Source organism: Thamnophis sirtalis, unplaced genomic scaffold (genome assembly GCF_051295495.1).
Source record: "Thamnophis sirtalis isolate CommonGarterSnake01/CBP01778 unplaced genomic scaffold, rThaSir2_p1.2 scaffold_12, whole genome shotgun sequence".
Lineage (NCBI taxonomy): Eukaryota > Metazoa > Chordata > Lepidosauria > Squamata > Natricidae > Thamnophis > Thamnophis sirtalis.
In genome coordinates this window covers 50,400,209-50,425,280 of record NW_028261392.1, presented here as the reverse complement: position 1 = coordinate 50,425,280, position 25,072 = coordinate 50,400,209, and the positions used below count along the sequence as shown (strand labels likewise).

At 38.3% G+C, this 25,072-nt stretch overlaps 1 protein-coding gene across 7 annotated transcripts in view; it reads right to left on the bottom strand.

Moving 5' to 3' along the window:
* Positions 1-25,072, bottom strand: part of CNKSR2 (connector enhancer of kinase suppressor of Ras 2) — a 270,841-nt gene that overhangs the window by 10,664 nt on the left and 235,105 nt on the right. Inside the window, exon 21 of one of the 7 annotated variants that reach the window (XM_087726472.1) lies at positions 5,176-5,950. The exons of the other annotated variants lie outside the window; for them this stretch is intronic. Within the exon in view, the coding sequence (XP_087582598.1) occupies positions 5,946-5,950 (5 nt within the window). The 3' untranslated portion in view covers positions 5,176-5,945. Of the gene's footprint in view, positions 1-5,175; positions 5,951-25,072 lie in introns of those variants that run through there. 7 annotated transcript variants of the gene reach the window in all.

The following is a 25,072-nucleotide window of genomic DNA, read 5'->3' as shown; positions in this document are numbered from 1 at the left end:
GATGGATTGTTTGAGATGCAGTCATTGGTATATAGAGAGAAATGGAGAGAGCACACAGCCCTGAGGGTTCCTGTGCTAATTGTACAGGTATCTGATGTGATTTTGCCTAGCTTCACCTGCTGCTTCCTGTCTGTTAGGAAGCTTGTGATCCACTTACAAGTGTGTTCAGGTACTGCTAGTTGATTTAGTTTAGCTAGAAGAATGTCCAGTATGATGGTATTGAATGTTGAACTAAAGTCTACAAAAAGGACCCTTGCGTAGGTCATTGGAGATTCAAGATATTGTAGGATGTAGTGCAGAGCCATATTAACAGCATCATCTGTCGATCTATTTGCTCAGTATGCAAATTGTAGGGTGGGTTGTCTAAGAGCAGATTTGTGATGTTTTTGAAATGGGACATCACTAGCCTTTCAAAGGTTTTTATAACTACAGATGTTAGAGCAACTGGTCTGTAGTCATTCAGTTCCTTGATGGAGGGCTTCTTTGGCACTGGGATGATAGTGGAGCATTTGAAGCAAGAAGGAACATGGCACATCTCTAGTGATTTGTTGAAGATTCAGGTGAAGATGGGGGTCAATTGGTCAGCACAGACTTTTAAGCAAGAAGGAGTTATCTTATCTAGACTTGGTGCTTTTCCTGGCTTCTGTCTGTGAAATAGATCTTGCACTTCCCTTTCTCTGATCACCAAGGGTTGTGAACCCAATAGAATAGGATTAGTTGTAGAAGGTTTGGCTGTTGATGGTATGTCTGGGATGGGGGTTGTGGACATAGGCAGCTGTAGTTTCCTTTCAAACCTGCAGTAAAACATGTTCAGGTCATCTGCCAGTTGTTGATTTCCTTCAGCCTGGGAAGATGGTTTGCTGTAACTGGTGATATTTTTAAGAGTTTTCCACATGTTTGCTGCTTCATTTGTTGAGAACTGATTCCTTAGCTTTTCTGAATAGCTTCATTTTGCTGCTCTGATCTCCCTTGTTAATACGTTTCTGGCCTGATTGTACAGCATTATATCACGTTTTCTGTAGGCTTCCTCTTTGGAACAACATAGCTGCTTAGGTTTAGCTGTGAACCAAGATTTATTGTTATTGTATATTTGCAAGTTCCTGGTCAGTAAACATAGGTCTTCACAGAGGCTGACATATGATGTTACAGTACCTGTGAGTTCATCCAGGTCTGCAGAGGTATCTTCAAAAATATTCCAATCAGTGCAGTCAAAGCAGGCCTGTAGCTTTAACTTTGCCTCCTCAGTCCAAGTCCTCACTGATTTAATTGTTGGTTTCATGGCTTTAAGTTTTTGTCTGTAAGCAGGTACAAGGTGAATCATGCAATGGTCAGAGTGGCCCACAGCTGCTCATGGTAAGGGCCAATAAGCATCTTTTAGTGTTGTGTAGCAGTGGTCTAAAGTTCTTGTCTCTGGTGGGACAATTGACATGCTGAAAATATTTTGGAAGCTCCTTCTTTAAGTTACCTTTGTTGAATCACCTAAAACAATGATGGGTAACCTTTTTGCCATCACATGCCAAAAGTGGGGGGAGTGCAGGGGTGTCATGCGCAGACATGCCCACATCCATAATTTTATGCGTGTGCCACCCCCACCCCCCTGTGCATTTATGCGTGACCCCATGCCCTCCCCCTGTTTTTGGCATGCATTTTTCGCCCTCCCCAGGCTCCAGAGGCTTTTTAGGAGTCTGGGGAGGGTGAAAACGCTCCGACCAAAGGCTTCAGGCGGCTGAAGCCTCCGGAGGGCGAAAAAATTGCCCAACAGGCAAACCAGAAGTTCAGGAATGGATTTCCAGGTTGCCCGTAGGGCCATTTTTCTCCCTCCGGAGGCTTCAGGAGACTTCCGATTTGTGTGTTGTGTTGTTTTTCGCCTTCCAGAGGTTTCAGGAAAGCCTCCGACGGGCAAAAAATGGGCAAAAATGAAGGCCAAAGTCAGCTGGCCAGTATGTGCGTGTGCACTGGGGCTGACAGGGCAACACATCGTGTGCCCTAATAAATGGCTCCCTGTGCCACCTGTGGCACGCATGCCATAGGTTCACCATCACGGACCTAGAATAATGGCCAATAAATCTGGGTATTTGGCTTCAGCCTCCATAATCTGATCAGCTAGAGTTCATAGTGCCTTGTTTATACAAGCCTGTGGTGAACATACACAGCAATTAGGAGAAATGAGGGAAACTCAAAAGATTTCAGATTAATTGGTAGGGTATTTTTTAATTCTGAGATCAGAAAAAAAATTCATTTATTTTTTATGGTACATCATTGTAGAGGCCTAGTAGATAAAGATGCAATTATAATAAATAATATAAGACAGGGTTTTTTTGGATGACTTTAGGCAACCACTGTTGCCTAAAATAAATATTCAGCTCAGAATAAAGAACATACATATTATTTTCTCAGATCAGAAATGCTACTTCAGATGCTGTAATATAGTTAACATATTTGGACATTGTATTTTGGTCTGTATGCAAAAAAAAGTTTCCTTAATAGAACATCTGAGCTCAGCTTCAAATGCAGGGGAAATTATTTCCACTCACTCATTCATTCACTCACTCAATGAACCTGAGACATTTTCTTTATCAATATATGATTCAAACATGAATATTTTTTCGTTTCCATAAGGTTAAAAGATCTGCTTGTCAGTCTGCATATTTTACTGAACATACTAAATAAACTCATACAAGCAGTATACATAATTATATTCCATGACAGTGCTGAATGACGGAGCATAACTTTTTATTGGGTATCCACACAGGTCATATATTGCATCTATGCTATTACTGTAGTTAGCTTTCTACAGTATATTAGGCAGATGTTCCAGTAATACATATATAAGCAACTTAATAGCATGTGTATCTTGCACGTAGCTTAAATAATATGTTGAAGACACAATTAACAAGAACAACAGGTAATGATAATCAGAAGACAATAATCCTTCAAACCAAAACTATACTTCCTTTGCTTTGGATTGATGAGTCCAAGACCTTATTGCTTTCATAGAAATGATGGGGGCAACATGTTGGAGATTCTATGTATAAATATTTTGGTAAGATTTTCCATGTCAAATAACAACCCAAAACCTTTCATTATTTATACAGGAATTATGCAAAAATATCTTGAGAAAATATATAGGTTATATTTCTTTTTAAAGCTGGTGTAAGAAGTACATCAAGAAAATTCTGAATCATTGTATGATACCCTGACTCATCCAGTAAGTGACAATACAAAAATTCTTATTAATTTGTTTCCAAGTTACAGTTATGAAGTAATTTAAAATATCTTTTCTCTTTTGTAAAAACTGTTTTCTCTCCAAAATAGTATAATACAAATTTTGTTACTGACAATACAGAGACATTTGACAAAGGTAGGCACATTTAATGTAACTAATTGCTCACTTTTGGAGGAAGAAATGCCTATTTTAAAATTTTAATACATTTTGATATCACTATGATATCATTTCTGCTTTTGATAGTGTAGCAAATCAGCCATCATTCAAAAGTAAAGTGGGAATCTATATGTTTTAAGTTCTAATTTGAAATGTTTCCTCCCTAATATTTTTTTCCATTTTTATTCAATTACAAAATTTGGTCATAAAGTTCCATGCCATTTTAGTGATAAATTGTTCAAACTACAAAATCATGCATTAAGCAATGATTTATAGAATCCAAATAAAGTATTTCAGTGGAAATTTTATATAAAGAACTAACATTTGCTTTTGCTCAGTAAAAGTATAGTATAGAAAGTGGTTCCTTAGAGTATATATTAAATAAAAACAGTCAGTATGCAACTTCATTCAATCAAAAGTAGTCAATGAACAAATAATTTAATAATAGCAACTAATGAATTTCATATTACAACTACGACTGGAATTGGAAAATTTTGGTTTCCAGGGAAGTCTATTTTTACAAAAATGGCACCCAAAGTGGATCATGTCTAAATGCGATCAATTTGTTCCTGTTTTAAATACCATGGAATTAATCATTTATTTTGATCAAACTGTACATTAAATTTGTGCTCATAAATACTAATAGAAACTGATGTTGTTTTTGTTTAAAAAACAACAACACCTAAACCAGTTTAGTAATATTGCATGTAAACTACAGGAATTGTAATAAAGTTCCCACTGCTTCTTCTACAATATACAGCCTTTTAAAATCCATAATAAATTGCTAGGATTTTCTTACATCTATGTTGTATATGGATATGCAAATGTATATGGATTCACTTCTGAAAAAAAATACAATTCACTATTCTAAAGAAAGTGAAATATTATATAAATAACTATATATTTTATTGGTATAGGCATAATGTAATACTGTACATGGACCTGACAGAAATAAAACATTTCAAAATACATTTTAGAATTTTTTGTCCATAGTATTGTACAAAATATCAAGAATTAGCACTTACATTACAGAATACCTTCAGCCAAAAAAGAGAGAGAGAAAACAACATCTAATCATAGAATTACAGGTAAACAATGATTTATAGGATGCTGTGTACAATCATGCTAGACCATTCTCCAGCTCATACCTTTCAGATATGTTGAACTTCAAATAACATAATTTCTAGTCAGTAGGATACTTGGACAACTTGGCTAGTGATAATAAGAGTTTGAAATCCAATATATTTGGAGGAGAATAGATATGGAATATTTCGATAAACACATCTTAAATCTTTAAACAGGCATTTAGATAAAAAGCTTACCTGCAAGCTTAGAGATTAGAAAGTAAACTGGCTAAATTAGAGAGTATTTCATGTAGTTGATGCAAAGTAGCACCACTTGCATTAAAGTTTAGATCCTACGGTTTAAGGTGATATAAAGTTATCTACACAGTTTGAAATATTTTATGGTGGACCTTCATAAATGGGAATTTGTGCATCATTTGTAAAGCGATCCAGACTCCTAAATAAACTTATTGAAACCAAGAGTTAAGAAAGAAGTAACAATGATAGTCCTGTTTATTTATAATTGGATCTATTCCAATCTTGAGTAATTTAAAGTTTTTAAATTGAAATGCGCACTTGTATATCACCACTAGTATCTGCATATTTCCTTCTTCAGGCTCATCTCTGTTTCTCAATTTTGCCTTAAAGGAAAATATGAGAAGAGAGTGCAGGAAGGAATCTCTTAGCAAAATAACTATGGTTCTTTTTTTCTTTTTTTTTCTCTCCCTTTCTTTCTTTCTTTCTTTCTTTCTTTCTCTTCTTTCTTTCACTTATTTTAGGTCTGTTGCATGTACAACTTTAGATCAAACCTTAATGAAAATAAAAGCATTTGATTCCAAGAAAATACAGTATAAACACAGTGCACTTACAGCTGATTTTGACAGGATGCATTTAATTACTATTATACAATAATTATTTTCCTTCACTAATGTGGAGAAAAATATTAGCGTTTTCCACTTTAGATGGAAGTCCATTTTCAAAAGAGCAGCTAAATTGCATTTGATCCCTCTTTCCTTGAAGAATGCAGAATACACCTGAGTAACACCATTGTTCATTTCCTCTAATAACCTGCTTTTCCCTTCTATTTTTCCTACACTGAAGGCTGAATTCTGTGTAACTATATTCCATGTAGCCTTGATCTGATATTGTGCCTAGTTCCTCTGTAGAAAGGATGTATATTTGAAAATAAAATCAATACAATTGGTAACAGGTTTGCCCCTTTCCTGGAGCCCCTTTCCCAGGCATTTGGTTGTCTATATTTTAAAGTCAGTTCTTGTTTATAAACATCAAAGTTATTCAAGAAGAATTGATTGGCTACTTGAATGCAGGATATTAGAGGTTGCTTGCAAGAGGCTGAAGATGAGTCTCCGTTGGTGCCAATTCTCTCCGACATAAATTCTCTAACCAATACTTTATCAATCTCTGTGTCCAATCGATTCAGGGCCAAGAGAAGTGGATCCAAGTTGGCATGGAGAGGTTCTATCAACTCTCGCAGTGCTTTAGCCTAATACAATAAAGCAGTGATACAATATGATGAAAGAATTGTGATGGCCCATTTTTATATTAGTACTGCATTACAATCATGCAATCCTAATTAAACAAAAGAGAAAGGATATGTGACAAGATTACTCCACATGGCTTTAGTTCCACCTAGTTCTTTTCTATTAGCATGCAAACATACTTAAGTAGTAAAATCATGCCATATTTTTAAAATAGATTTTAAAAAATACTGCCACGAGGAAAAAAAAACTAGCAGGACATAGATTTATATTTTCGATTTGCAGTAGCACTATTAATCAACAACTAGCACCAAAGTAAATTAAGTAACAAATATTTTATATATATTTATACAAAATATATTTATATATTTAATTTTAACTTTTAAAAATTTAAATTAAATTTTAAGAATTGCCTATTGTCTATAATAATCAACAAATACATTATGTCATATCAACATAATGAAAATTAACACTATAAAGGGTAAGGATAAAGCTGCAGGTTTTGGGTTTGACTAGCCTAAAGAAAAGAAGAATAACAAATGACATGATAGCAGTATTCCGGTATTTGAGGGGCTGTCACAAAGAACAGGGCATCAAATTATTCTCCAAAGCATCAGCGGAAGGCAGGACAAAAAACAATGCTTGGAAACTAATCAAAGAGAGAAGCAATCTGAAATTAAGGAGAAACTTCCTAACAGTGAGGGCAATTAACCAGTGGAACTGCATGCCTTCAGAAATTGTGAGCGTTCCACCACTGGAGGTTTTTAAGAAGAGACTAGACAGTCACTGATAACCCCACTAATACCACTGATAACCTCCAGAACCAGGAAAAACAAATTACCCATAACAATTAAGGAAGCTCCAATCAAATATATATATGAAGGCTGAGATATATATATATATATCTCGAAAAAACAAAACTGGCTACGTAGCTAATTTTTTCTTTTTTTTCTTTTTGCTTTCATAGTCCATTTTTTTATCCATTATTGCATTATAATCCCCAATTAAGCAAATATTTTCATATTCTAATTCGTTTATTTTTTTATTGAACATTTTTGAAAAAAAAACAAACTTTTACAAATGTTTAGTTCCCCCCCCCACCTCCCCCCTAACCTCCCCCAATGTTCCCCCTCCTCCCAACTTCCCAGAACCAATACAGGGTATAAATCTTTAATAAAGAGAATCTAAAGTACAGTTAGGAAAAAAAAAACCCAAAAAGATTGTTAATAACGTATTTCCATTGAACTCTAGCTCCTCCTTGCTGGACTAACTCTAGATAATTTATAATTCCTGATCTCTAATCATAAGCTATCTGGAATTTCTTAGTCCCATATTTATTTTGAGTATAGTCAATCCATCTTTTCCACTCCAGTTTATATCTCTCGTTTGAATGGTCTTTAAGATATGCAGAAATTTTGGCCATCTCGGCTAGGTTTGTTACTTTCAATGTCCATTCTTGAATAGTAGGCAAATCTTCCTTCTTTCAGTATTGCACCACCAACAATCTAGCTGCAGTTATTAAATGCAATATCAGATTAGTCTCTACAACTGTACAATCAGTAATTATGCCTAACAAAAATAACTGAGGGGTAAACTTTATCCTTTTTTTAAGAACATTTTGCATAATCCACCATATTTTTATCCAAAATGCTTTAACCTTTTTGCAAGTCCACCATATATGAAAATATGTAGCGTCCACACAATCACATCTCCAGCATTTAGGTTGTAAGTTCAAATACATAAAAACCATTTTTTTAGGATCTAAATGCCATCTATAAAACATTTTATAAAAATTTTCTCTCAGGTTTTGGGCTTGTGTAAATTTTACATTTCTCACCCAAATCTTTTCCCATATATCCAACATTATTGGTTCTTCAACATTTTGAGCCCATTTTATCATACAGTCTTTAACTAGTTCTGTTTCCAATAGTTCCAAAGTTATAATAAACAATAATGGGGATAAGGGACAACCTTGCCTTGTACTTTTCTCAATTTTAAATGAATCTGTTAGACGCCCATTAATTATGATTTGAGCTGTTTGTTCCTGACAAATTGTTTTAATTGATTGTAAAAAGTGCTCTCCTATTTGCATTTTTTGCAATATTTTCTGCAGGAATTGCCAATTCACTCGATTAAAGGCTTTTTCAGGATCTAAAAATATAAGCGCAGCAGGAATTTGGTTGTTCTTTTCCAGGTATTCTAATGTATTGAGAATTAGTCTTACGTTAATTCGTTTATTTTGTTGTGTAATTTCCTATAGAATTCCTCTTGTTTCTGATTTGGTGCATATATGACTATTAATAATATCGGTTTTTCTGTTGTCTCTAATTCAATCATTAGCATCCTGCCTTCTTCATCAGAGTAGACTGCTTTGGAGTTTATTTTTTCCTTTATATAGGTTGCTATCCCTCTTTTTTATCTGCCAGTGCTGTATATAATTTCCCTAATTTTTTGTTTTCCAGTAAATTCCTATGTTCCCTTTTAATATGGACTTCCTGTATACAGGTTATATCTACATTCAGTTTTAACCCTTTTTTTGAGATGGCAATGGAATATAAATTACATGATATTTGGAGAGAAAGGCACAAAACAAGAAAGCAATATACTTTTTATTCAAAACCCCTCCCCCCCAGTCCCTATTAAGAATTGACATGGCTTGGATTTCATCTGGTTTATGTAATCAATTAGACAAAATTGAAATAGAATCAAATGAGTGAGCAGATCATAATCCAATAAAATTAAGATGGAAAGGTCAAAGAAGAAAAAGATGGATGATGAATTCAAATATTGTAATTGAAATAGAATACATTCAAATGCTGGAGAAAGAATTAAAACTATTTTTTAGAATAAATAAAAAAGAAGACACCTCAATTCAAAATCTCTGGGACACTAAGAAAGCATATACAAGAGTTGTAGATTGCCTACATGGTGAGAAAAAACTAGAAAACAAAAAGAGCAACAAGATTGTATGCAAAAAGAATTTATGGAAGCTGAAGCTGAACTACAGAAAGACCCAAAGAATAAAATTAAAAAAGAAAAAAGAGAGATGATAAAACATAAGATCAACTTAATAACTCAAAAGGAATTAGCACAGAAAATTAAAGCAGCCAGACAAAATTACTTTGAACAAGCCAACAAATCTGGACAATGGCTGGCATACAGATTGAAGAATGAAAGAGAAAAAAGGATGATATACCAATTAAAAGATGATGAGGGAAGAATTCAGTACAAAGTGGAAGAAAAGAAGCATATTATTCATAAATACTTCGCAAAACTATAAGTGCAAATAGTATGGAGGAAATCAAGATAAAACATTATTTAAACACAGAAAAGATAATACCAATCTGAAAAGAACAAAGGGAGACGATAAATAGGCCAATAACGTTAGCCAAAGTAGAATTGGTCCTGAAAAACCAAAAAAATAATAAAACCCCAGGACCAGACAGAATACCGGTGGAGCTATACAAATCAAATCAAATAATATTGGAAGAACTAGGAGTGGAAATGTTTAACAAAGTTTTAGGAAAAGCCAAGATGCCTGAATCATGGACGGAAGCAATAATATTGCTAATCCCAAAAGAAGAAACCAATCTACAAGAAATTCAAAACTACAGACCAATTTCATTACTAAATTCCGATTATAAAATATTTGCAGCAATTATGGCAGGAAGAATTAAACAGGTTTTAAATGAACAAATGCACCCAGACCAAAATGGATTTTTATCTCATAGACACATTCAAAATAATACGAGAGTCATCCTAGACATAATAGAATATTATGAGGCGCATCCAGAAAAACAAATGGTACTGGTTTTCTTTTATGCACAAAAAGCATTCGACAATGTAATAATTTGGAAATTTATAATAACACTATTAGACAGGAGGAAATTTGGAGGAAAATTTACAAAAATGATAGAAAAACTTTATAACAGTCAGAAAGCCAAAGTTCTGATGAACGGAGTACTAATAGAGAAGATCGAAATAAAAAAGGGAGTTTGCTGTTTATATTAACCCTGGAAATTTTATTAAATGAAATTAGGAAGGATCAGGGAATAAAAGGTTTGAGACTCAAAAACGAAGAATATAAAGTCCAAGCTTATGCCGATGACTTAGTTTTTATTCTAGAAATTCTATTAGAATCCAGTCTGAAATTAATTAAAAAATTAGAAGAATATGGTGAAGTGGCAGGATTAAAAATAAATAAAGGCAATACAAAATTGATAACCAAGAATATGACAAAAAAGCAAGAAGAGGAAGTGGAATTAGCAACTAGAATGAAAATAACTAAGAAAGTGAAATATTTGGGGATATGGGTGTCTGCAAAATGTTCCACAATTAAGGATGATAATTATAATAAACTAGTGACACAAATAAAGAAAGATTTAGAAAGCTGAAAAAATATTCAGCTATCACTAATAGGATGTATAGCCACAGTCCAAATGAATATTTTACCAAGAATGTATGCTTGTTGCAAGCCGCACCTATTAACCCGGGTAAATCTTTCTTTCAAGAATTAAACAAAATAACTGCTAGGTTCATTTGGCAAGGACAAAAAGCGAGGATTAAACTAAAGTCAATGCAAGATAGCAAGGAGAGGGGAGGCTTAGCATTACCAAATTGGGAATTATACACATTAGCAGTAACAATAACGGGTGAAAGATTGGATAGAGCTAAAGAATAAAAGAATTTTGACTTTAGAAGGCATGATTTGCAGGCATGTTGGCATACATTCCTAATGGATGATAAAAATAAAACGCATAAATACTTTCAAAAACATTTAATTAGAAGAGCATTATTGCAAAACTGGCTCAAAATAAAAAAAAATCCACTATGTGAAAATCCCGAATTGGCTATCACCGACAGAAAGGATGATTCATCCAAATTTTATAGATATGAATAAAATGCTACGATATAGAGACATAATTGACGGACAAGGAAATTTAAAAACAATTGAAGAATTGGCAGAACAAAACATGAAAGTTGACTAGCTAACCTACTTGCAAATCAAAACTAAACACAATAATGATACTAAAATATATGATATTGAAACAGAACCACACAAATTGGATAAAATAATTCATAGCTCGGATAGAAAGATGATAGGGAGAATATATAAATTTCTCCTGAAGCATAAAATGGAAATGGAAGAGGAAATCATGAAAGAACAAATGATAAAATGGACATAGAACTTTGGCTATAATATTGAATTGGATAAATGGGAAAATTTTTGGGGAACAAATTTAAAAATGACACTATCAGTTGCATACAAGGAAAATCAGTACAAAATGTTTTACAGATGGCACCTGGCACCAACAAGGTTAGCTAAAATCTCAACCAATACCTCCCCAAAATGCTGGAAATGTGAATCAATACATGGTACATACTACCACCTATGGTGGACCTGTGAGGAGGCTAATTTTTTTTGGAAAAGGGTCAAAAAGTGGCTAGAGGTAATAACAGGAGTTAAAATAGAATGGATACCTGAAGTTTTTTTTATTAGGAATAATGACTGTGAAATATAAAAAAGAAATTCAGTATTTATTATTACATATAATTATGGCGGCAAGGATTGCCTTTGCCCAGAAATGGAAACACAAATTAATTCCAAGTGAAGATGAAATAATAAGAAAGGAATGCTGAAATGGACAAATTAACAAAAGAAATCCAGGGAAAAGAAAAAACAGAATACTACCAGATATGGAATAAATGGTATAGGTGGATGGAGGAAAGAAATAAGGATCATTGAAGGAAGACAACAAAGACCAAAAGTAGTAGTAAAGGAGAATTAACACATATATATGTATCCAAGTGGTTTAAACTTACTAGAGGTAATCAGTCAATATAGCAGGCAGAGGAGTAAGATAAGAGGGTTAAGAATGGTGAAATACAAATGAAATATAATAGAAAGGGAAATAATATAAGGTGAGCGATATTGATTGGCAATTGCTATTAGAAAGAACAGGAAGCTCTTGTTTGTATTGTATTGTGTAAATGTGGTGTATGTCTAAGTTTTGTGTATGTGTATTTTACATGTTTGTAAATAATTTTTTTTAAAGCTGCTACAAAAACTTATGCCACCAGATAAAGATTGAATGAACTAATTATCACATCAAACAAGAGGAAAACCTTCTATGCATGAAATCGAACAGCACCTTCTATAATTTTGTTAACAACCAACTTAAAGACTCGAGATCCATCCCACCCCTAAAAGGACCTAATGACAAAGATTGTAATGATGAAGCCATTAAACTCTTTAACACATTATTTGGGTCTGTCTTTGTAAACAGCAATGGCTCATGCCCAATATTTCTTAGTTGTACCACAAATAATTACAACGATGTAACACAAATCGATTTTACAGAAGATAACGTTGAAAAGGTACTACACAGCCTAAAACAATCTCTATCTATTGGACCTGATGGACTATGTGCCTACTTTTTTTAAAAAAGCTTTCCACTGCCATAGCAGAACCTCTAAGCATAATCTTTGAAAAACTTTTCAGGACAAGCTCCTTGCCCAACCTATGGTCACTAGCCACAGTCATCCCTATCTTCAAAAAGGGAGACCCCAGTCTAGTTGAAAATGACGGACCAATTTCTTTATGTTGAGTCACTTGCAAAGACATGGAATCAATCATAAACCAATCTATTACCCTCCACTTAGTGGAGTCCTTCGGGATTGGGCGGCATATAAATTTTACAAATAAACAAATAAATAAATGAACAACCTACTCCCTAACAAGCAATTTGGTTTCAGGAAAAAAATATCCTGTAATCTACAATTCCTACACTGCAAAAACCTATGGACTACACAACTTGATCAAGTCAAAGCAATTGACACAATTTACATAGACTTCTGTAAAGCTTTTGATTCAGTGGTATATGATAAACTACTTCTAAAACTAAAGTCTTATGGCATCTCTGGACCCCTGCATAATTGGATAGCTGCATTCCTGTCAAACAGACAACAAGTGGTCAAAATAGGAAGCGCCCTATCAAATCCTGCATCTGTTAACAGTGGTTTCCCCCAAGGCAACATTTTAGGACCAACACTCTTTACATAAATGACCTTTGACAATGTAAAACTATTTAACACCTCTGGCAATGCTGCTACCCTTCAAAAAGACCTTGACTATGTGTCAGAATGGTCAAACAATTGGCAACTTCAAATCTCAACCAACAAATACTCTATCTTAAACATTGGCAAAAAAATCAGAACACAAAATACAAGCTGGGTGGACACGACCTTGTAGACAATTCTCGCTCTGTCAAGGACCTTAGAGTACTCATATCTAATGATCTAAGTGCCAGAGCCCATTGTAATAACCTAATCTTGCGTAGCTTCTTCTCTGGTAATATTGTACTGCTAACCAGAGCATACAAAACTTTTGCTAGACCAATTCTCAAATGCATCTCATCTGTCTGGAACCTGCACTGCATATCAGACATTAATACAATTGTGCAAGTCCAGAGATAGTTCAGGAGCACAGTCCTTCACTCTTCTGCTCACAACAGAATACCTTATGCAAACCTCCTTCCGAGCAGCTTTTCAATTTAAAGCAGCAGGACTCTCCAAAGTTTGCAGCTTTAAGACTTGTGGACTTCAACTCCCAGAATTCTGCAGCCAGGCATACTCAGTTCTGATTTGAAGTGACAGCATTTGTTTTTCTCCTTTGCTGAGTCTCCTGGCTGAAAGTGAGTTTCTTTCTTTCTTTCTTTCTTTCTTTCTTTCTTTCTTTCTTTCTTTCTTTCTTTCTTTCTTTCATTTCATTTCATTTCATTTCATTTCATTTCATTTCATTTATTGAATTTCTATGCGGCCCAATCCAGAGGGACTCCGGGCGGCTTACAGAAATGAAAAAAATTAAAAGAATTTTTAAAAACAATGGGACACAACAAAGTTAAAAAAAGGAACACAACAAACACCCAATCGAAAGGGGGCTGGACCTCAATCAAGAGGTCAACAGCCCCAGGCCTGCTGGAAAAGCCAGGTTTTAATGGCTTTGCAAAAGGCCATGAGAGTGGGCAAGGCCCGGATCTCTGGGGGCAGCACATTCCATAGGGCCAGAGCGGCAACAGAGAAGGCCCTACTCCTAGGCTTCGCCAGCCGGCATTGTCCCGCTGAAGACACCTGGAGAAGGTCTATCCTGTGCGATCTTATTGGTCTAAGGGAGGTATGTGGCAGAAGATGGTCTCGCAGGTATCTGGTTCCTAGGCCATGTAGGGCTTTAAAGGTGATAACCAGCATCTTGAATCATGCTTGAAGACCAATGGGCAGCCAGTGCAGCTTGCGGAGGATAGGTGTGATATGGGTGTACCTTGGCAAACCCAGTATCGCTCACGTGGCTGCATTCTGGACTAATTGCAGTCTCCGAACACTTTTCAGGGGCAGCCCCAAGTAGAGCGCATTACAGTAATCCAGTCTTGAGATGACAGGGGCATGAGTGACTGTCTGAAGTGCCTCCCGGTCCAAATAGGGCCGCAACTGGTGCACCAGGCGAACCTGGGCAAAGGCCCCCCTGGTCACAGCCGACAGGTGGTGGTCCAAAGTCAGCTGTGGGTCCAGGAGGCAATTTTTTTTCCCCCAGGGTTAAGGACAGACTGGATGGACTGTCCATAGGGGGCAACATCCACAGCCATTCGGTCTTGTCAGGATTGAGTGCGAGTTTGTTCACTCCCATCCAGACCCTAACAGCTTCCAGGCACTGGCACATCACTTCCACCACTTCACTGAGTTGGCACAGGGCGGACAGATACAACTGAGTATCATCCGCATACTGGTGGTATTTAATCCCGTGCCGGCGAATGATCTCACCCAGTGGCTTCATGTAGTAGATGTTAAATAGGAGGGGGAACAGGACCGACCCCTGTGGCACCCCATAATTGAGGGGCCTAGGAGTCGACCTCTGTCCTCCGACCAACACCGACTGCGACCTGTCGGAGAGGTAAGAGGAGAACCACCATAAAACGATGTCTCCCACTCCCACCTCTTCCAGCCATCGCAGAAGGATACCATGGTCGATGGTATCGAAGGCCACTGAGAGGTCAAGGAGTACAAGGACAGAGGAATGCCCTCTGTCCCTGGCCCTCCAGAGATCATCGGTCAGTGTGACCAAAGTGGTTTCGGTGGAGTAACCAGGCCTGAAACCAGACTGAAAAGGGTCTAGATAATCTGCTTCATCCAAGGTCTGTCGGAGTTGGAGGGCCACCACCTTCTCAACAACCTTCCCTAAGAAAGGGAGGTTGGAGACTGGACGATAGTTTTTAAAAATAGCTGGCTCCAGAGAAGGCTTCTTGAGGAGGGGTCTCACCACTGCGTCCTTAAGAGGCCATGGAAAGGATCCCTCCAACAAGGAGGCGTTCGTGATTCTCTGGAGCCAGCCTCGTGTTACTTCCCTGCTGGTCAAAACCAGCCAGGAAGGGGCATGGATCCAGTAAACAGGTGGAGGCACTCATCGCTCCCATGGCCTTGTCCACTTCATCAGGGGTGACAAGCTGGAACTCATTCCAGAAAGTCTGAACAGGACCCTCCCTCGGCATCTCTGCTGGTTCTGTCCAAATGGAGTCCAGGTCTGGAGCGAACGGAGGCATTGCAGCCATAGCTAGACGCTGTTAGAACGTATAGCTAGACGCTGTTAGAATTTTCAGGAAGTGCGGAGCGCCTAACAGACTAAGCTTGTTTGCCTCTGTAGGTTGTAGCTCAGAGCCTGAATCCCACCAGCTCGTCGCAAGTGTTAAATCCCCTAGAAGGATGAGGCAGGAGGCGTCTGAGGTAGGTTAAACACAACCGTTTATTAACAGGGCATTCACAAGTGAGAGAGAAGTAGACTGGCACCCCCACCCTGCTTGAAAGCTATTTATACAGAGCTGTCAAGCAGGGAGACCAATAGCCGCATGTTTGACAGCCCGCGCACAGCAGGTCGCACCTATTGGTTCCGGCGCGCCTGGCTGTTGCCGAGCTGTCATTCGTAAGTCCGAGGACTAAACAGTTTTGCTTCTCATTCAAGAAGCTTCTTCAGTTTTCAGTTCAGCTTCTTGGATGAGAAGTTAAATGTCTTCAAGGAAAATAAAGAAAGTCCAGTTACCTCTTGAAAAAGCACCTTTGGGCCAAGGTCACCTAACTTTGTGTCCAAGGGGGATTAGAACTCACCATATCTTGGTTTCTAGCCTAATGCTTTAATCACTACACTAAACTGGCTCTCAGAGTACTGATATAGAATTGCTAAAACTTCAACATATAACATATTTATAGAATCATAAATTTATAGGACTGGAAAGGACCTTGGATCTTTTCCAGTCCAACCCTCGGCTGTCCAGTCTTTTCTTGAAGACCTCTAGCAATGAAGCACCTACAACTCTGGGAGGTAAGCTGTTCCTTTGCTGTTCTTACTGTCAAGAAATATCTCTACTTCCAGATTTGATCTCACTTTAACAAGCTTCCACCCTTTGCTTCTTGCCTTGCCCTCAGTTGCTCAGGTCAACCCACTCTTCCCTATGACTGCCCCTCAAGTACTAGACGACAGCTATCATATCATCCATAGTCCTTTTCTTTGTAAGACTAGACAGTTCCTTAACCAGTCATCATGTGGCTTAGCCTTAAGACCCCTTATCATCTCTTTTCTGCACTCTTTCTAAGGTCTCAGAATCTGTTTTGTTTTGTGGCAAGCAGAACTGGACACAATCTAAGTGTGGCCTTATTAATGTGGTATAGAGCAATACTATCACTTCTTGTGATCTTGATGTTATTCTACTATTGATGCAGCTTAGAGCTAAAGTGTGTGTGTGGGGGGGTATACCTGTGTAAGGTATTCCCATGATGTTATTGCTTATGCTTCTAATCAACAACTAGACTTAGGACAGCCTACTCTTTAACAATAAGGAACTAGATACAGAATAAAAAACAAAGAATGGATAAAAATACAATAAATTAAAGATAAAAGATTAGGAGGAACATGATTTTAAAAAGCTATTATATATATATTGATTTTTGTATTAAGTTCTAGCAATTTTACTCATAAATGAAATTAAGTTTAATCAGCATTACATGTAACCACAACAATACTACCATGTTTCCCTGAAAATAAGACAGGATCTTTACATTTAGTGAAGAGGCAATTCTGGTGGCCCTCTTTGAAGAAGGACATTGAACTTTATGTTGCCAGTTGCCCCATTTGTGCGGCCGCTAAACGGCCCCCTGGGAAACCTCAAGGGTTACTCCAATCTGTTGCCCGGCCTGTTGCCCCTTGGAAGGAGATTTCTATGGACTTTATTGTTGAGCTCCCCGAGAGCCAGGGGCACACCGTCATCTGGGTTGTCACGGACTTGTTTTCCAAACAGGTTCATTTCGTGCCATGCCACAAAATTCCTTCCGCTAAGGCACTAGCTAAACTCTTCATTTCCCATATTTACCGCTTGCATGGGGTACCTGATCGCATCATCTCCGATAGAGGTGTCCAGTTCACATCAGTTTTCTGGAAAGAATTTCTCGGGCTTCCTGGGAGGAGCCTGCTGGTGGTGGCAGCAAAAAAATCAGCTGCCTCCAAATTCCTGGCTACGTACCTGTTTAGAAGATCTTCCATCTGACGTCTTATCAGGTTTTCTTATCCTTCAGGCAAGAAGGAAAGAAGAAATTGTTTTGCTGGCAAATGCTCTTCGATTTTTGCAGCTTTTGTGCTTGCAGGGAAAGGGGGGCTAGCCCAAGGCAGAACGGCTGTCCGTGCTGGGAATTTCAAACTGCCTTGTGCAGGACAAAGTAGGTCTCCCCCACTCAGTTCCAAGTTTTGTTTGATTTAATCTTATCACGAGCTGAATCCATTTCCGTGGACAATAATTGTTTATCAACATTTTAGCTTCTTTTCTTTTTCTCCTCCGAAAAAGTATTTACTTAGAGGCTTTTAAAATGGCGCCGAGCAGGCTGGTTTCTCCGGTAATAATGAACACTTTTTGTTAATCCTCACAAGAATTCACAAGAATTCAAAACAAAAGAGATTGCTTATCATATGTTTTGGTTTCACAATAGGCCAGCAGAAGCTTTTTAATTAGTTTCATTTCTACTCCTTCATTAACTTTGCTTATCTGGAAGTTAAATGGTGATGAATCTGCTGAACGGTCTTGTTACAATGTTTACTCACTGAAAGTTCTGCCAAGCCTTAAACTTCAAAATAAAAGCCTCTTTACTTAAAGCTGCATATTCAGGCAATAGAGTTTTATTAACTGCAGGCAGATAAATTTTGAAATGGCTTTAAAACCAAATATTAACTTGAAGTTGTAAATTTTTTTCTTATTACTATTCAAAATACCAGCTTCAATTTTGTAAAAGGCTTTCTTATCCAGCTGCATTACAAGATGCCGATTTTATAGCTTCTGCGTTTGATATATGACACACTCAATCAGCTCTATTCTCCTGAAGACTTCTCCTTATTAACTGTTAAAAGTCTATAAATAGTATCCCATTTAAAACCGAGGGGAGCAGAGACTTTGTTTGTTCGTTTTTTATAATGGCTCCCAAATCGAAGCAGTCTAAGCGTTTCCTTAATAATACATCTCAAGAAATTGTTACAAAATCGCTGCCCTTGCCTCCCACGCCCTCTACTGGAGATCTCTTAATGCAAGAATTTCTTTTTGAAACCCTTAAAGAGTTCAGACAGGAAATTAAACAACTTTTATCGGACTTATATGATAAACTGGACGCCAAGATTGCTCAAACAAGGGAAGATACGATCAGAGTTATGACTGTTATGACAGATTATGTTTCTGAAATGGAGGACAAATTGGAACTTTTGGAAAAAACTAATTCTAATTTGACATCTAAAATTCAAACGTTACAACAGGAAGTTGAAAATGCTCAAAAACAACTCGTTATGATAAATTACAATAAGACTGCGTTTGCAATAAGAGTCAGAGGATTGCGTGAAAAGGAACAGGAGAACTTGAAACAGACCTTTTTTGAGGCTTTCAGACGTTCAGTGGGAAGTCCAGGATTTAACTTTGATTGGCAGATTCAAAAAATTTATCGCCAGAACTCGTGTGTAGCAAAACAACGACAGCTTCCGAGGGACATAATTATATATTTCACCACAAGAGAATCCAGAAATGCAATAATACAGAAGTTCTACAATAACAGGCTGCGAATCGATGGACAGGACTTGATTGTTTTTAAAGAAATACCATCTCAAATATTAAGAGCAAGGAGAGACTACACTTTCTTAACTGAAAAACTCAGAGATTCTCAGATACAATATAAATGGGAAGTGCCATCTGGTATCACAGTCACATTTGAGAACCAAAAATATCGTCTCAATTCTGTTTGCGAAGCCCGAGATTTTTACAACAAAACTCTGAAGGCGGGACTTCCTGACTCACCCGGACTTGGAGAAAGACAAGGAGAAGGAGAAGATAAGTAGCGGGACATGTGGCTACAAGGCGGAGGGTGTTGCTTTCCCCTTCCGGAAGGGCAGAAGAGTAAAGAATAAAGATCCAGCTATGCCTTTAAAATACTTCTTAAATTTTTAATTTGAATAAAATTTCAGGACTCCTGTCTGGTATAAAATGACAAAGCTGTATACCGATGAAGAGATATTGAGACTGAAAGAAGCGGTGCTGAATTTGGACATATATTGTATGGGACTTATATAAGACTTGTTTGAATCTTAATTTAAACTGCGCATGATCTATTCTTTGGGGCGAGGAGAGCAGAGATCGTAGTTTTTTTGGATTGTGGTTTGGGATGAATGGAGTCGGGTGGCATGGGGTAGATGGAAGGGTAGTGAAAGTTCAATTAGATTACCTTGATCCAGAATGTAAGCTGATTTTTGTATAAATTGTTATTTGAATACAAGGTTAAGAAAGATTATCTGGAGAGTCTACACGAGGGTGGAGTAAATATGAGAGGAGCAATGGATGAGGATAAAATATATATGCGGACACGGGTAAAGGCAGGATGGGAGGTATAGAATTTATATGCGGAAGCAGGTAAAGATATTGTTTAAGATTTTAAAAATAATGAGAAGCTGAGGTTAATGTTAGAGAGTATATTGACTTCTCTTTCTTGGGGGGGGGGGTGTTTCCCCCCTTTTTTTTCTTTTTATTATTCTTTTCTTTTTTGTTCTTTATTTTTTTATTTTTTTTTATTTTGTAACTTCTAATCTATTTGGTTTCAATATACTCCAGACTTTGCTTGATAAAGAACGATGCCGGGAATGGGACCTGGGAAGTCGGAAGGGGGTCAGGTAGGGGGGTTCAGGGGGTGGGTGGAAATATAGACTCAATTTTCAGAACAATGAATGCACTTGGATACTGTTGCTTTTTTTCCCTTTTTTTTTCTTTTCTTTGTTCTTTTCCTTTTATTTTTCTTTTGTTTTAGTATAAAACAAATAGACCAATGAATACTAGAAATACACCGAAGCGAGGTGTAGAGGGAAAGAAGAGGGGGGAATTAAGAGGGAGTGAGAAGGGAATGTAAGGAGGGTGAGATGGTGGGAAGGGGAGAAAGGAATGGCTGAGGGGGAAGGGAAGTAGAAGAGGGGATTGTTGGAAGGGGGAAATGAAAGTTGGAGGGGTAGAAGGAAGGGTGTATGTAGGATAGAAGTGTTATGAGTTGTTTATTGTTTCTTTTTCTTTTTTTTAACTGCACAGTATTTAAGTGATTGTATAAAGGAAAATGAAAATGTAATAAAAGAATCTTTGATGAGTTTTCTGGAAAGAATTTCTCAAACGTATTGGCTCCGCCCAGGGCCTTAGCTCCGCCTACCATCCTCAGACTAATGGCGGCTGTGAACGGACTAATTCTGTTCTTGAACAATATTTACGTTGTTTCATCAATTATCAACAAGATGATTGGGTCGATTTGTTACCCCACGCTGAAGTGGCTTACAACAACTCTGTCCATTCCAGCACGGGGTTCACACCTTTCCGAGTCGTATATGGTCAAGATTTTGTCCCTATTCCTGAATTGCCTCAGGTTCCCTCCGTCGCTGACTGGAGTGACCGTCTCAGCCGCATTTGGCCTTTGACCCTGTCAACTCTGGATGCTGCACATCGTGCCCATAAGAAACAGGCGGACAAAAAGCGTACGCAGCCTTATGAATACCGGGAGGGAGACATGGTTTATTTGTCCACTAAATTCCTTCACACCACGCAGAAGTCCAAAAAGTTGGGTCCAAAATATGTGGGTCCGTTCCCCGTCGTGGTCATCAATCCTGTCTCCGTTCGCTTGCAATTACCCAAGCACCTCAACCGGGTTCACCCGGTATTCCACATTAACCTGATTAAACCTGTCCGGGTTTCACATCTGCGTCCGCCTGATGACCCTCCGCCTGCTCCTTTGCTCATTGATGGTGAACAGCATTTTGAAGTTCGTCAAATTCTTGAGTCCCACAAGCGGCGTAATCGCATCCAATACTTAGTGGCTTGGAAACATTTCCCTCCCTCTCATACGGAATGGGTTGACAAATCCCATGTTCGTGCCCCCCGCCTCCTTCAGAAGTTTTATGATGCTTATCCTGACAAGCCTTAATTTTTCTCTTTCCCCTCCCTATTTCTTTTGTGTTTTGTTGTTCGTCTGTTTGTTTCTGTTTTTTTTTTTAGGCATGATCGCCTTTTTCCGGGGGACGGCCGGATGTCAGCTTCTGCTTTGCTGTTGCTTCAGCTGCCATGAAACGGGGAGGGAGGGCACGGTATTTTGGGTGGGGTTACTCATTGTGCTGGAGGAATGTTCTGGAGCTCTCTGGATGGACAGACTACGCATGCGTGGGGGTTTTCCCGCTTGGACTAACGGCACCGACATTCCATCTTCATGATGCCTTTTGAAGTTATCTCACACCTGACACTTGAAGCACTTATGATTGGACTGGGCCTATGATGCCAGGGGGTGTGGAAAGGGCTATTCTATATATCAACTGCTTTCGCGCCTAATTAACCAGACTTTGCTATGCAACCGCTCTCTAGCCATATGTAATTAGTAAAAGTACTCTTGATTTCCTACACATGGAATCTTTGGGTCTTTCTTTCCTAATTATATTATGGAGGGATGCTGACAGTTACCTAGTTTGGATAATGAAATATCTGCAAGAAAACAAGCAAGCTCTGAGAACACAAAGGACCCCCCCACCATTACCTCTTATCTTGTATTCAAATTATAAGTAATGGAAATGACCAAATAAAGTTAAAGAAAAGGAAAAAAGAAAATTCCAATTGTTATGTTAAATGCCAATTTTGCCTCATTTTTATTGCTGTGACAAAAAATTTAGCTGCTGTTTAGGTGGTTTGTGGTTTGAGTTTGAAAGTAAAAAGTGGGAGTAAAAATGGTCCATTCTCACAGGTGCACCTGGTAAAAAAGATTATGGTTTCCTTTCAAAGATTCTTCTAAATACACATATTGGATTATTTTGACCTCACCCAGGATCACATAAGCAACTGTGCTAAGATAGAGGAACATTGGCATACCTGTCAAATAATTGTGCAGATGAAAGACATTATGACAGGCTCTGAAAAATCCTTTCTTCAAGGTTGAAATATTAGCAATAACAATAATGCTTACACTTATATACCGTGTCACGTTCCATCGTTCACGTTGAAAATAAACAGAGAGTCAGTTTGTTTCATGAAAAACTTTATCTCTATCTTTATCTCTACGTGATAACCAGCATCAAATGACTATGATTCAAAGGTAAGCAAATCCAAGTCACTTCTAACAAGGTTAACCCCATCACCGTATATATACCATTACCCAGTTCCACCCACAAATCCACCCACTTACCCAAATGATACTATTAATCACCAGCATGACCCTCAGGCACACTCAGCCACACCCCCACTCAGTGTCATCATTGCTGCCTTCCTTATCGGCTGCACTCAAGTAGAAGAGTTACTTTAGAGTAGGCAGCTACACCCCAAGTAGAAGAGTTACTTCAGAGTAGGCTCTGAAGTGTAGCTGCTGTCCAGGAGGTTCTAACAGACTCCACTGACATCAGAGAGATGAGGGGGATGATGGGTTAATCACCGGGACGATTGGGAATGGTCAGATGAATTTGCGACCCAGTTTCTGGCATGGTACCTTTAGGCGGATGTATTTGGTAGACAGGTACACTCTATCTCCCACCCTCCATAGCGACTGGGGAATTTGTTTCTTGTCCGTGTGCTTTTTATATGCTTCTGCTGCTACTTGCAGCGCAGTTTGGACATTGTTCCACATGGGTTGCATATAGTTTAGCCATTCCTTCATGGATCCATGCTCAGAAGGTGCTCTTGGACATTCAGGAATGGCCAAGAAGTCAAACCCATTCACCACCCAGAATGGGGTATAACCGCATATGTACTACATTATTATGTGCAACCTCAGCAAACGGTAGTAGATCTGGAAAATCCGTTTGCTGAGGTTGGACATAACAACAGAGGTACTCTTCCACTGTGGCAATTGCTCTTTCTGTTGCCCCATTGGTGGCCGGATGGAATGCAGAACTTAGACCCTGAGAGGGCCCCATCATCTTCAAAAAACTGCATCAAAACCAGGCAGTAAATTGTACCCCTCGATCAGATATTATCCATTTGGATACACAGTGTAATCGGTAGATATTTGCTACAAATAATTTGGCCAATCTTTTAGCTGATGAGAGCCCCAGACAGACGATGAAATGAGACTGTTTTGAGAATAGATCAATTACCCTCCAGATAACAATATTTCCCTGGCTTTCCGGTAGCTCCATATGAAGTCCATGCCAATGTCCTCCCAAGGCCATGTGGGGTTTGCCACCCTTTGTAAAAGAACGGGAGAGCTTTCCTGGCTGGCTTTTCATAGTGGCACAAATGTCATAGTTGCGTATGTATTCCTCAATATCTCTCTTTATTTTGGGCTACCAAAATTGTTGGTTTATCAAATACAGGGTTTTTAGGAACCCGAAATGTCCTGCCACTTGTGCATCATGACGACGCCTCAAAATTACCATCTGTTGGACTGATGGTATGTATATTTTTGAAACTTTCCAGGCTAATCCATTTCTCTTAGTCAAAGCCTGGCCATTCATTTGGAACCAAGGGTCTAGTGGAAGTGTGGCTCTGATATCTTGGGTGATCTCAGCTGGTGATTCTCCTCCCTGAATCTTCCCTTGCACATTTGCAACCAAATGTATATTCGCAGATTGAGGAACCATAGACTGGATCATCTCTTCTCGACCACTATTAAACTGTGGTTTCTGTGATAACACATCCGCCATGAGGTTTTGTCCACCTGGAATATATTTTAACTGGAAATTAAACCTATGGAAGTACAGAGCCCACTGTACCTACTTAGGTGATAATTTCTGTGGGGATTGGAGAGCCTCCAGGTTCTTATGGTCTGTCCATACCTCGAAAGGGACCACATGGGATGTGTAGGCACATGGTTGCAATGCTCCTTCCTCATTTACTTGAAGTAGAACAGCTCCCACTACTACATCACTAGAGTCTGCCTGTACTATAAATTGCCATATCGGATCAGAGTGTCTCAATACTGGCTCCTGTGTGAACAAGTTCTTTAGGGTTTCAAAAGCCTTTTGACATGCCATATCCCAATGCAAGGATTGGCTTGCATGGAGCTTTCTGGCCAGGTGTCTCATTTGTAACAAATCGTTAAGTGGCAAAGCTACCCTGGCAAAGATGGAATGAATTGGCAGTAAAAATTAGCAAATCCCAGAAAACTTTGCAATTCCTTCCAAGTTCTGGGTGCCCATTACCACCTGAACCTTTGTCGGATCCATTTCAATTCCCACTTGGGAAACTCTATAACCAAGATAATCCAAGCTCACATTTGGTTATCTTGACATATAGGTTGGCTTTTAACAATTTGGTAAGAACTTCACATACCTAATTTGACATGCTGATTCATGGTTTTAGTATAAATCAAAATGTCGTACAGATAGACAAGTACACCTTTGTACATGAACAGTGCCGGTGCCCTTTGTAACCCAAAAGGCATTACCCTATATTGGAAACTCGCAAGGGGACAATTAAAAGCTGTCTTACACTCATCCCCCGTGCGAAGTGTTACTCGATAATAAGCCTCTCTGAGGTCCAGCTTAGTAAAGATAACCCCCTCCGACAACCGGGCTAGCATATTCTTCATAAGTAGCAGAGGATATATATGCTCCACGCGCA